Genomic DNA, 14426 nt, shown 5'->3' on the forward strand with positions numbered 1-14426 from the left:
AGGTAAGTGTTTTTTCCCTTTTTTTTTTCTTAAACGGTCTCTCTTTTTTTTAGTCGCTGCTGTCTCAGATCTGGTGGGGTCAGATGGAGAGAGGAACTGAGCTCTGGAAACTTGCACTGACTATGGTCATTCCTCCTCTCTGCTACACCAACCTCATCAAATTCAGGTCAGGGGCCGTATTCACAAAGAATTTTATCTTACCACTAGTAGTACTCCTAAATCGCACTAAAATATTTTAGCTAGGAGTTTTCTCTTATAAGTTATTCACAACGCCTTTCAGACCTACTCTTAGTAAGGAAAAATGACAACTCCTAAACTAAGAGTGAGTCTTCGTTGCTATGGATGACGTCAATTCTCATGCACGAGCTTCCTCGCAGTGAATCACGGTGATTGGTTGTTAGATGACAGGGCCATCATGTGGAACATAACACGGATGCAACAAATCATGGAATTATGACATCTAAATATGTCTGTGTCCTACACAAAATAATAATAGTAATGTCATCGAAATGCATATATAATAACATGTTTGTGCAGGCCCCAATGAAGTGTAATTCTAAAAAGGCAGAGAGAGAGAGAAAAGTTGTGAATTCAATTAAATCAAGGTAGCCTAATACCCTAATGAAAGCCGCCACTTGCCTAATAATGAAAAACGACACTTGCATTAACACTTGCTTGGTTAATTGACATCCTATTAGCCTAAATAGACTACTTAAAGCAAGGAAATGTTGCTCCTATTGAAGTAATGTAATAGTTGAATGACGGTGGATTATGAACTCACCAAAACGGAAAAGAAAGCCCAACTGGACGCAGGATCAGTTACTGCTGCTGGCCCAGTTGGTGCTGAAAAAAAAACATAATAAAAGGGAAATTCGGCACTGGGATATCAAGCTAAACTAAGCGTGAGAATGGGAGAGGATTTGTTTGCAGAATGCAGCATTCCCGCTTGTGTCGTGGACGACTGCGAGAGGCGGTGGTATGCGCTACAATCCTTTGTGAATAGGTCTTAGTGAGTTAGGAGTCCTCTCAACTTCATTTAAGCTGTCCCAGACTTAGGTGCTACTTTTAGGGCTAAAATGCTCCGTGAATTACTCTTAGTGAAAAAAATTAGGAGTCCTAAAGTTAGGAGTGACACGCCCATTATTTTTAGGAGTTGCTCCTAAATTCGCCAGTTAGGAGCGACTTTTAGCCTTAAAATTCTTTGTGAATACGGCCCCAGTACGTCAACCATGTAAATTTCCGGTAACACTTTATAAAAAGGTCACATTAGTGAACATTATTTAATGGATTAACTAACATTAACAATGGTCATTTTAATTCAGATCATCAGTATTTATTATTTGTTAATGTTAGTTACCGGTAATAAAAAATACAACTGCTCATTGTTAGTTGATGTTAGCACAGGTCTGTTAAATATTATTAACCGATAAATCTTTTGCTTTTAATGTGTTAGTAAATGTTGAAATTAACATTAACCAAGATTACTAAATGCATTAGAAGTATTTTTCATTGTTAATACCAATGTTGGTCATTTTATTTGACAGGATGGAGTAAGAGACAAACCAACTAATGCCACAAATCATCACAGAATTAAAATCCATTGCTAATATTTGCAGAAATTTGACCCAAACAGAACTCGAGTATACAAAAGTCTGACATTCCATACATATGATCCAATGTTGTGGGGAAACTGAAAGAATTTTGAACAAACTTAAAGATTACATTTTTAAGGTTTTTAGCTCCCATCTGGGTCAAAAAAGACCTGAACAACGTTTTTTCTAGTCTGTTATGCTCACCTAGGCTGCATTTATTTCAAAAGTGACAGTGAAGAAATTTATAATGTTACAAAAGATGTCTATTTAATAAATGCTTTAATACATTTAATAAATAAATGCAAATAAATGGTGTTTATTTTACTGTGTATCAAATAATTCTGAAAAAAGCATCACCGTTTCCACAAAAATGTCAAGCAGCTGTTTTCAACATTGATAATAACAATTATAAGAAATGTTATCCGAGCATCAAATCAGCAAATTAGAATGATTTCTGAAAGATTAAAGTAATGGAGTAATGATGCTGAAAATTCAGCTTTGCATCACAGGAATAAATTACATTAGAATAAGTTACAAATAGAAAACAGTTCTTTTAATTGGTAATAATATTTCACAATACAACTGCTTTTACTGTATTTATGTTTAAATAAATGCAGCCTTGGTGAGCAGAAGAGACTTCTTTCAAAACATTTTTTTTATGTTTCCAAACATGACAGGTACTGTACAACACTCCCAAGAAAACATTTTGTTTTAATTTCAGAAAAGAAACAAATGAAGTAACACCTGGAAAATAAATTAGCAGAACATCACACAGTGATGTGGAAATCACTAACTACCGTAATAGTGAATAATTAACTACTTAATTTTAAACTACTATTTTTACAAGCTGTGAGTTTAACATTTGAAATGTATTGCTTATTAGGAGTGACCGAGATTTTTATTTCTCACAGGAAAGAGGGTCACGCAGAAGACAAATCGGTGATGGTACCTCCACCCTCAGCAACAGACTGTCACTACACAGAAACTGTCTTCTCCTTCAATGACATCAAACACCAGTAAATGAGCTTTTATTTAATACATCATGCATAGATATAAGATCTCTGTAGACAAACATACCTTTATCTGTGATCTTCTTATGATATTTAGCAGTGAAGCAGAGCAAGAGGATCATATCAGACGACCAACAAAAGGTTTGACTGTTCAGTTTGAAACCCATGGGTTAATGAACAATTTTGTTCATTAATTGTCATTTTTTGGTCTTTTATTTGATCGGGTTGCCCTTATTACTTTTCCCTGTTTCTTCCTTCCTGTAACAGGTACCTTTGCACATGTCAAACCTAAGCAGCCCTTTCTGTTTTCCCGCTGGAGGCAGTACTGGTACGCTCCTGTCACTTCATTTATCGGCAACGTTCTGATGTACTTCCTGTTCCTGTTTCTGTACGCCTATGTGCTATTGGTCGACTTCAAGCCACCTCCCCCTTATGGTCCTGCCCCTTCGGAGTACGTGCTGTATTTCTGGGTTTTTACTATCGTGTGTGAGGAGATTCGAGAGGTAGGTGCCGACACACGGATGCTTCACTTGTAAAAAAATCAGCTTACAAGTGATCAGTGTTGGGGTTAACGCATTACAACTAATGCCAGTTATGTAATCAGATTACTTCTTTCAAGTAACTAGTAAATAATGCGTTACTCTTGAATTTACAACAAAATTATTTTTTTAAATAAATAATTCAAGTTACTTTTGTTTTCCCATTTATTGAGTGACAGCTCTCTTGCCTACGTGTTGGGTAAGTGCAGAGGCTTTTTGTGCGCAGTGTAAACATGATACTATAGTTTTTGAGTTTCATAGTACATGTTATTGTAGTTCTAGACTACAGATATCAATCAACTCAATCAATCAACTTTTATTTGTTAAGCACATTTTAAAACAACACGAGTTGGTCAAAGTGCTGTACAGATCTAAAAATTACCACTCAAACAGTACTCACACAAAACACTGGGTTAATATCCTACCTTGACCAGTATCCTGAAACCTAGGGGCAATTGTAGGCTATAGCGTATAGGTGTGTTTTCAGCATAGATTTAAAGCATTCTAACGAGTCACTGGCTCTGATATGCAAAGGAAGACTGTTCCAAAGACGCGGGGCTGCCACAGAAAATGCACGGTCTCCTTTGGTTTTTAACCTTGATTTAAGTGCAGAGGCTTTTTGTGCGCAATGTAAACATGATACTATAGTTTTTGAGTTTCATAGTACATGTTATTGTAGTTCTAGACTACAGATATACAATACTCACATACAGTATTCTTCTAAATGAATAAAACAGGGAAATGCAAACTCAGAAAACTACACAAACCTGCAATAATTAAATGTTAAATAACACAAATATACTTTATGTATGTAATCTCACTTTTTTTAACCAATGTCTTTGCTACTGACCTTTGATGATCCAATTCCACCATACAAATCTGTAAAAATCACTTTAGTTAAACATCACATTTGTGTTTCTTAGTTTTTTTGCAATCCTATTCTTCTGTGATCCAGAATGGGCAGCACCCTCTACTGTACAGGCTTGAATTTGCATTTCCTTCAGCCTGAGGCGATTCATTTGACTTCTGGTGTGAAAGTTCCTTCACTTTTGACAAAAATAGAACCTTTTTTTCTTGTTATTTAAAAACAAACAAGCGAGCTCATCCCAGGTGAGAAAAAGTAACATAAAAGTAATTACTTTTAATAATTAAATAAATTAAATAATTAAAAGCATTACTTTTCATAAGTAACTAAGTAATGCAATTAGTTACTTTTTTAGGGAGTAGCGCAATATTGCATAATATAATATATTATAATATAACATAATACAATATAATATATAATACAACATTACTTTTAAAAGTAACTTTCCCCAACACTGCAAGTGATACAAAGAAGTTTTCCAGTTGAGTATAATGATTAGTCCATCCATTTATTCTACTTTCTCCTGTCTTTCATTCCCAGGCGTTTATTGTGGGCAGTAAGACTTTTACTCAGAGTTTGATGCTGTATGCTCAGGATGTGTGGAATAAGTGTGATGTTCTTGCCATCTCCCTCTTCATTGCTGGTCTGTGCTGCAGGTAATGGACCTTGACAGTCCTGCAAGTTTCTATAAAAAATATTAAGCAGCAAAAAAAAATTTAACAGGGCTAAAAATAAGAAATGTTTCCTGAGCAGCAAATCAGCATATTAGAATGATTTCTGAAGGATCATGTGACACTGTAGACTGGAGTAATGATGCTGAAAATTCAGCTTTGATCACAGAAATAAATTACATGGTAAAATATATTAAAATAGAAAAGTTATTTTAAATTGTAAATAATATTTCACAATATTACTTTTTTTTTTACTGTTTTAAATCAAATATATGAATATATACACAGTATATTTTACTATACTATTTTTTATATAGACTTTTCCTTTTTTTATATTTTAAAAACACATTATACATGAAGACTTTTGAAGTATTGCAGACTCTAGTAGCAGGCTATGGTTTCACAATTTAGCAGTTATTGTTTACTAAATATTCATCATACCTGTGTGCATTCTACTACATTTTTGTGTAATCATCTGTATATGTGTGCCTTTGTGTCTGTCTCAGGATGTTCAAATCGTCATACAGCATGGGACGTGGTATACTGTGTATTGACTACATGGTCTTCACACTCCGACTCATTCACATTTTCGCTGTTCACAGACAGCTGGGTCCCAAAATCATCATACTTGTCAAAATGGTGAGACAAACAGAAAAATGTTGTAGTTTAGTGAAAATTAAGCATTCAATTAGTACCCTCCCTCAATACGAACACTGGTTCTGCCTAAAGAGGTAGAAGGACGATTTAGACTTTTAAAACTTTACAGCTCGGTTAAAATGTTTGGTAACACTTTAATATTATGGTACACATATTCACTATTAGCTTGTTGCTTATTAGCATGCATATTACTAGCATATTGGCTGTTCATTCATACTTATAAAGCACATATTAATGCCTTATCCTGCATGACCATATTCTACAACTAATAGACCATTAACAGAGTTTTCATAAAATAATGTGTTAGTAATATGCATGTTAATAGTGAATATGTGTAGCTTAAAGTGCCCCTATTATGCTATTTTAAAGTTTCCTACATCAGGTTTACATGCATCAAAGGACAAAAAACTGTTTAATTTCCTCATAATATACATTTGCCCATCACCACATTTTCAATGATTCTCAAACGACTCGTCGGATGAATCAATCTCTCTAAATCCCTCCTTCCCGCGAGCTACTCTGCTCTGATTGGCCAGACAGTCTGTTGTGATTGGTTTGCCGCGTACAGCACGTCGAAAACAAAAATGCACATTGCCATAACAACGTCAGCTCTGGTTGTCCTGAGGCTTCCTACAATATAAACTAAACACAGTAACGAACAATGACGTCGATTGTACCATATCAGTGCGAGCTCGAGTCCGAAGATGAAACATTGGAAGAACTATTCATTAAACCCGAACCAAGGACAACTTGAGTAGGACGTTTCTCAGTGATACGCTACTCAGTTTGAGGTTCATTATGAGATGTTGCAACTGTAATTCCTCACCATCAGCATTAACAAGTGCATGTCCATCAACAAACCCATTATTTGACTTATTTATTTATCGAATATTTTCCTAATATTATATTCTAATATAATATTCTTCTAATAACAGTGCATGTATGCAATGCATACATTAGCCGAGCGTGAATGACAGATGTAACATAAACGTTGGTAAAACATATCTTGCTCCATGCTTAATCTTTCCTCAAAGTAGTGAGAACGACAGATAATCTGAATAAATAGACACAGTTTTAGGCAATAGTGTCCCACAGCTGATCAGCAGAAGTATTTCAGTAAGACAGTGAGTTAGCCAGTTAGCAGGAGACCTACACAATATCAAACTCAAAACTAAGTATTTTGAACACCATCTTTCGAGAGCAAGCGGTTTGCGAATCCTGCATTTAACTCTGAGATTTGAGAAGCTGTCGTCAGTAAAATAGAGGGAACATCGCACAAGTTTAGGATTACACTGCTGTGATATCGTGGTAAAGATGAATTTTAACCACTGATTCTTCACATGCTCGTCCTTGGGCAGTGAAAGAAAACTGGCTTTACCTTCACATTGTAGAGCACAGGGTCTTCTGGACATGATGCTGTCCAGTGTCCACAGGAATCAGCTGCCGTGTTTGGGGTTCAAGTTTTCCCTGGTGTCTGCGCGCGCAATATGCTAATGTTTCATCTTGACGTCACGACGAAACGGCCTACTGTATGACTCGTTTTAAAAATGAATCATTTCATGTACTCCGAGTCGGCTCTTACTTTTGAAAGACAATAACTTTATTTAAGGTGCACTTTTAGATTTAAAACTTTGCAGGATGTTTTCATTCACTTAGAGCTATGTTAGACACTACATGAAAGGTCATTTTCAAAAATCCATAATAGGGGCACTTTAATATAAAGTTTTACCATAATTTTTGTTTGATATTAGGAATTTAGGGACAAGTTGAAATTATGTTCTGTGGTAATCAACAACATCTCACAGATTCTATCTATAGGGTTGAAAATAGGTTAATTGATCATTAATTCTGTTCAATAAATGTCTTTATTGACTACTTTAGATACTAAAATCCCATTGTGTGTCGAACATATTCCAGATGTAAAAAGTAAAAATAATAATAATAATCTGTACTTGAAAAGTACTGGAGAGCACTATATCCACTAAATCACTCCTCTTTCTTTTTTTTGTATGAATGTTTTTGAACCACAGATAAAGGATGCGTTCTTCTTCTTATTCTTTCTGGCGGTGTGGCTGAGTGCGTATGGAGTGGCCAATCAAGCTCTACTATATACATACGATCCAAGCCCTACCAGAGCGTTTCGTCGAGTATTGTACAGACCATATTTGCATATATTTGGACAGATCCCTGTGGAAGAAATAGACAGTATGCTCACTTCTGATTCACACTTCACTTTACACATTATATATGTTATATATATTTTGCAAGTTTTTGTTAGCATCCACTGACTATATTGTATATTTGTGTGTGTTAAGCTGGCAAGTATTGGGATAGGGACTGCACAGATAATGTCACATTGATTGATGAAGGGAAAGAGCCATGTAGAGACACCAGCCACAACTGGCTTGTGGTCATTTTGCTGGTCATCTTCCTACTGGTCACCAACATCCTACTTATCAACCTGCTTATTGCCACATTCAGGTATTCTTTTTCTGTTCATTCATTCATCTGGTGTATGTAGCCATCAAATGATCCATGTATTTCTCTTCTCCTTGTGTCTGTTTGTGCAGCTATACATTCTCTAAGGTTCAGGAGCGCAGTGACACATACTGGAAGTTTCAGCGCTATAATCTAATAGTGGAGTATCATTCTCGTCCAAATCTCGCTCCACCCTTCATCATCCTATCCCACATCAACCTCTTCATCAAAAGAAACCTCCGCAAGGTGCCATCTACCAAAATCCACCATTTTGGTAAATGATTGTAAACATTTTGGGTAAATTTGGTGTATTAGGATGTGTTCACACTTGTTCAATTTAGCATCAAAACAACGCCAGTAATTCCTCCATCACACACAAACAAAGATTTGCTGCAAGAAGATGCGGTTCTAACACCTGAACTGTAATGGGCAACATCGTGATGAGAAAAACCGGGCATACTTATAGCATTCTGTCCTATTTAGGGTATATGATATTATCTTGTGACATCATGTCCTGTTTTTGGTTCGTTTAGATATCTCTGGTCCGTGTTGCGTTCATATACCAGTCAAACCGCACCATAATTTGTTTGGAAATGAACTTAAACCCACTTTTTCAGGGGTCTCGGTCCGCTTATTTGGTGCGCACCAGGGTTCGGATGGCCGCCCTCACACTTCAAATGAACCGCACTAACAAAGCAATCGCAATCTAAGCCGTTATAATCAAACTAAACATGCCTAGTGTGAACGCACCCTTTGATTATAGTTCAAAAAGCAGATTTAAACAAAATATGACGTAATGTAAATGTTTGTGTGAATTTGTCTCTCTTTAATAGCCGTTCATTTGAAGGGTAGAGAGGCTAACAAGCTGGTGAAATGGGAGACCTTGCAGAAGGAGAACTACCTGGCTTTCGAGAGCAAAAAACAAAAAGGGACCGACTCTGAGAGGCTGAAACGCATGAGTGCTAAGTGAGTCCAACTTATAGACGTTTTCCTGGATAGACGTACTCTTTCAACTTTCTCACAAGTCTTTCACAAAGTGGATAAAGAGGGGGTGAAACATGTCTCAAACTAAATTATAGTTGTATAGCGATCTATGAAGCTCTGTTCACACAGAAGTCACTTTCAAATCGAGCAGCTTTCTGTTGGGCCACCCCGCAATTCAGTCTGTGCTGGAAGCTTTTTTGCCCTCACATGAATTTTCAGATCACACATATTCATTGTGACTGGATTTCACCCACAACATTTCGTCAAGCAATGTAAATGACCACACTATTATTGTAAACAAATCATCCATGGATGAAGGACATTTTTTATATATAAAGGTTGTGACCTCGTAATGTTTCATCAAAATGTCATAACTGGACCTTCCGGTGAAATTGTCAAGCTCATACACAGCTGCATACACTTTTGAGTGCCACGCCCACATCTCAACACCTGATGAATAGAACCAAGTCCCTGCCCTACATTTTTTCTTTTTCGAAATATGGAAGAAAACATATGTTGCTACTTCTTTTCCATTTGGACAGATGTGATTCGTAAACCTTTTACCTCAGATTAATGTGGAATGATGATGTTTTGTTTCAGGGTGGATGGTGTCCTCAAACAGGTTGGCGAGATCAGAGATGTTGACCGCAGACTGCGAACATTAGAATCAGAGGTAAAGACACATGATGTGATATCTGTATTGCACTGTATATAGACTGTAGAAGCTGTTGCTCAAAGAGGAATACTCCTCTATATGCAGATGGAGTTCTGTACATCTTCTCTTCAGTGGATGATGGAAGCTATGTCTCAAAGCAGTACGGCGAAGGGCACTAAAGCACACCCGACACGCAAAGGTACACCTGTTTGTTTTGTCGCAGTACATACATTTTAACTGTGTTTCTCAACTGGTGGGTCACAATTTAAAAATAATAGCATCAAGTATAGCATGGAAAAAATATATATATATATAATAATAATAAATTATCATTTAAAGCTGCAGTAGGGAGTTTTGAGAAAACGTTGACTTAGCCTGAAAATTTGAACAAGCACAACTTACAGGTCCCACCCCCTTGCTCTCTGCTGCGCTACAGCCCTCCCTCCACAGTTCGTCCTCCACAGCGGAGCCTGTCGTGAACGCGCAGGCTAGTAAACAGGGCCACCGATAACAGCGGATAAAAAGTTATATGGCATATGGAACATTCACTAATAGGGACTAAACATCAACAATATGCTTTACATTGACTATGGCCTGCCCATACTTTGACTACAAACTTGGTCCTCAAATCATTATGTATTTTGCAATAGCCTACATGTAACTTTATAACGTTGCACTCTTTCTATAAGTTATAAATAGCTAGTAAGATAACGTTAATATAACGGTAACTAACGTTACAGTATGTAAGTAATTATTCTAGCGATATATAATGCTAGATAAGGTGTGCTAGTACATTATTTCAGCAACATGACAAGCCAGTGAATTAGCAGGTTTCAATTGTTGCTTAGCAGAGTGCGTGACATTTTATCTACATGTTATGCGGCTAGAGTTTTGACACCGAGTCAATGGGCTCTGTGTAATTCTTTCTTTTTCGCTTGTTTATCGTCATCAGTCTTTTTCCTTTTACCTCTTTGTTTTATGAGCAGGTGTCACTCGAGAATTGGCAGTTTAGGTTGTTTCTCCGTCATAAGCACAGCTGCAGCACGCCGGCAATCTTGAGTTTGAACGACGGCTCGCGCTGTACAAGAGAGGGGTGTGATCAGCGCGTACACGAGCGTGACTGACACTGCTAAGACACTCCTCTCGGCTCTGATTGGTTGTTTCTGACCGGGAGCGTGTATTTCTTGCAAATGGCAATAGGACCACTGGGAGGAGCCAGAGGAGCTTGATTTTTACACAGATTATCTGTCTCATATTCTACTGTCAGGACATAAGGACAGTTTTAGCAAATACATGTTTTCAAAAGTTACCTACAGGAGCTTTAAATAAGGGGCATCGAAACGTTTTTTGTTAGTCCAACAACTTACTCTTAAAATAATATGAAGAGATTTGAAGGTAATATTTGAATAATTTAACAACACATACTCATGTTTACGGTTCTCTGATATCGGTTAATGGTCACATGATATGAAATTACAATGATAAAATATTGAATATTTTTTTATTACTCCAAGTGTTTTATTTGGATTGTTTTCAATTCTTAAATTATTTAAAAGAAATGTTATATAAAATATATATAAAACTATTATTGTTGTTAGTTTTAATTCTAATAATAAAAAAATAAAGATGTATTACTGGTGTAAATTACAATTGTACTGTAAAATAAAAACATAACTTCTATTTTACACAAAGTTATAATACTAATATTTATGTTTTAAATTCCTCACTCTCAAGCCTTTAACATTTCTAATAATAAAGCTTTTATTTTGGAGCATTACTGGTAAAATGCCATAAACTTCTGTCTGAAAATGATGCAATGTGTAAAATACAATTAATTGTAACTACTCGTGCATAGTTAGGATAGCATTATAAATATATTTATCAGCTTTTAAAATGAAGGATGTTGTTCATGTAAAAAAAAAAAAGTGTCCAATCACACCAGTTGAGAACCACAGCTTTAGTGGATGTATTTGCCATTGGCTGAAAATCATTTTAATTTCCAACATGTACTGATGTTGTCACATTCGTCTTTCTGTCATCAGCTGTTGTTTCAGCCTCCCTTGAGAAATGAAGAGAGCCTTTTCTGCTGTATTCGTCTTCTGTCTCTCACTCTCACGGACACATTCAGCAAGAAGCCACAGAGAGCCAGTTAAAGGAGGGGTGATGACTTGTCAGAAAACTACTCTCATTGTTTTGGTTTCCATTTTTAAATTGTTCATCCTGGCCTTTTCATGGTTCATCCTGCTCTTTCGACTTGAGTACTCCCAAATGACCTGTCCTCGTTTTCCTTGTGATTGTGGGAATGACTGGAGTAAAAGAACAGGGCACAGAATGTCCTTGAACTTACTGTACACTGAAAGGTCAGTTATGTCATCATGTTACATTCATAGATTAATCAAATAATAGTTTTATTGTCGGTACATTTTTTAAAGGTCAATGTGATTGTATTCATAGAATCTGATTTTACAGAGCTATAACATTATTTAGAAGAAAGCGACCTGGCTTAAAAACTTCAGTGGGAACAAACAAAGCATATTAGAACGTATGCATGCAACATGTTATGCCTTTTTTTCGTTGCAAACAACAAAAACAAAAAAAAAACACTTTACATTTATTGATTATGTAATCTTGGCAAATAATGTTACAGTACATCAAATAAGCCTAATGTTCAAAAGGATATTTTTTAATATAAAATCCAATAGAAGAGAGCGCATCTACTGTTAGTTTAACTGCTTCTATTGTTCGCTTTGGATAAAAGCATCTGCTAAATGAATAAATGTAAATGTAAAGGAGAAGTATCCAGTCAAGGTGCTCTATGGTCTAGAGTTTTTAGTAGTCCATCAAAGAAAACTTTAGGATGACCATGGCACTCTTAAAAATTAATACATACAAAAAAACAAAAAACTCTCCAACGCGTTTCGGCCCATGCCTTCCTCAGGGAGAGCAACTCAACATCTCAGCCACAACTGCAAGCAGTTTCATTCATTAACACATCCGATTACTCAACACTTGTCATGTGATTAACTTCTCTTTACAGCATTAAACATTCACCAGTACATTTTCAAACTCAGAAACACCACTTCATAAATCCAACAAAAAAAAAAAGACATCACAAGAAAGGAGTAAAATCCAAGTCTTCATTCAATCCTGTATATAAATTAGCCTTTAATTTATAAATCCAAGATTTAGTTTAAGTTCTCTATTCCCGTTCCTAATAGTACTGTTCACATGATCAACATTCTCAGGATAGAAGGGTTACTGTTATGCATTCATTTATATTTATATTCTATCCTGATGGCATATTTATGTTCAGCCAATCGTCTTTTTGTTCTTCCAATATAAAATACTTTACATTGAGGACATTCCAGTCTATAAACTACATGAGTAGTTTGACAATTAATACTATGTTTAATTTTTTTAAACATTAAAAAAATGTTTTGTCTGTACATCTAGAAACGTGTTATCTTGTACAACATTATCACAATGATTAGAGTGATGGCATTTAAAGCAACCCTTAGGTTTAACCCCTAACCAGGAGCTTCCTCGAGTGGGCGGGAAATGGCTATGAACTCATTTGTCCCCTATGGTTGAACTATATTTTGGAAAAAAAAAACCTCAAAACTTATCATTGGAGGATCTGGAAATATATTTCTCAAAAATTCATCACTTTGTAAAATTCCCCAATTTATTGTTTAGAATTCCTTAAATTTTTTCAGCGACATTTTTTTATATTGCACTGTATTAGTTGACAAAACAAACAAATGAAACATCTGTAATTGAGTGTTTTTCACAATCAAACATGAAATGGATTGACGCAGTGAATGTTTACATTTTAATATGTAGCAAAATATGTTTTACTTTTTCGGAAGATACAATGTTATTGCATGCTGTAACAATGTTCTTGGATTTTGCATGTTGTTTTGTTTTTGTGGATATTAAATAGTTACATTTTGTGATGGCATTTTATTAACTCTTTCCCCGCCAGCGTTTCTGAAACAGCAGTTGCCAGCCAGTGGCAGCATTTTTTTTTAATAATTTTCACAAAAGTTTCATAGCCCCCAGAATATTTTGTTGTATAAATATCTGAACATGCAATATTTCAAAGGAAAGAACAGAGCCTCGTGCATTTCTTTTTTTAATCAACATTTGAATGTGGGTAAGTTTAATAAAAATAAAGAAAAGCAACATTTTGAGCAAACGATGCAGAACGTTGATCAAAACACAGATGGAGTAGATCAAGTCCATCAACACCCCCAAAGCTTCACAGTCCTGTAGCTCGTCCTGGGTCGACTTTTCATTCGGAACGTCTGTGGGGACAATTTTGATTTATATGCTGTTTAATGTTGATGATCGCATTCATTTTCATATGCATCTGCTTACATATGCTATCGCTTGTTTCTGCTTCTTCTTTGCCTGTGTTTTAATAAGGGGATTCAGTATTCTTTCAGAAGATGCGTAATAGCGCCCCCTACTGTATAACAGTGAAAACACAGAAAGCCGGAACAGTCAGTCAATGGCGGGGAAAGAGTTAAGTTATTATTATTAAAAAAAAATTATGATATTGTATTTGCCTGTTGTTTTTGTATTAGACTACATTTTAATATACGTCCTGATAACATCTAATAACTATTTTAAGGATTGTAAGCGTAGTTATTTAAGGGATTGTAATGTTTTGGCAACCTCAGCAGATGAGAGAAATAGATTGTCCACGTTTGCCTCTCGGCTTTCAGGGGCAACAAAGATCCTTCACTATGTGCTCTCTAGCCTAATCCTCACCTCTCCAAAACAAATGAAAAGAATCCCAATCTACTCTCTGGACTTGTACACCACACTAAGTTTTCTTGAAAGGGTAATCTATTATATGTGATCTACAAATCATCCAAAGACTATTAAAGTGTCTGAATATAACATGAGTTCTTCTTTTATTCATTTGTAGGGCTTGTTTTGTGTGTTTTATGGAGGCTTCAGGCCAATA

The 14426-nt window shown here is 35.9% G+C and overlaps 1 protein-coding gene across 2 annotated transcripts in view; it reads left to right on the forward strand.

Moving 5' to 3' along the window:
* The window catches only part of LOC130080589 (transient receptor potential cation channel subfamily M member 4-like), a 58045-nt gene extending 46030 nt beyond the window's left edge, over window positions 1-12015 (forward strand). The window contains exons 16-28 of one of the 2 annotated variants that reach the window (XM_056246016.1): window positions 54-166; window positions 2504-2608; window positions 2700-2743; window positions 2870-3105; window positions 4547-4662; window positions 5184-5316; window positions 7365-7539; window positions 7650-7815; window positions 7905-8086; window positions 8646-8778; window positions 9397-9469; window positions 9557-9650; window positions 11494-12015. In XM_056246016.1, the coding sequence (XP_056101991.1) occupies window positions 54-166; window positions 2504-2608; window positions 2700-2743; window positions 2870-3105; window positions 4547-4662; window positions 5184-5316; window positions 7365-7539; window positions 7650-7815; window positions 7905-8086; window positions 8646-8778; window positions 9397-9469; window positions 9557-9650; window positions 11494-11522 (1599 nt within the window). In that variant the 3' untranslated portion in view covers window positions 11523-12015. The remainder of the gene's footprint in view (window positions 1-53; window positions 167-2503; window positions 2609-2699; window positions 2744-2869; window positions 3106-4546; window positions 4663-5183; window positions 5317-7364; window positions 7540-7649; window positions 7816-7904; window positions 8087-8645; window positions 8779-9396; window positions 9470-9556; window positions 9651-11493) is intronic. The other variant, XM_056246017.1, reaches the window with a different exon arrangement.
* Window positions 12016-14426: the final 2411 nt, after the last annotated feature.

This window comes from Rhinichthys klamathensis, unplaced genomic scaffold, assembly GCF_029890125.1.
Source record: "Rhinichthys klamathensis goyatoka isolate OS25496 unplaced genomic scaffold, OSU_Roscu_1.1 h1tg000035l_1, whole genome shotgun sequence".
Classification (NCBI taxonomy): Eukaryota; Metazoa; Chordata; class Actinopteri; order Cypriniformes; family Leuciscidae; genus Rhinichthys; species Rhinichthys klamathensis.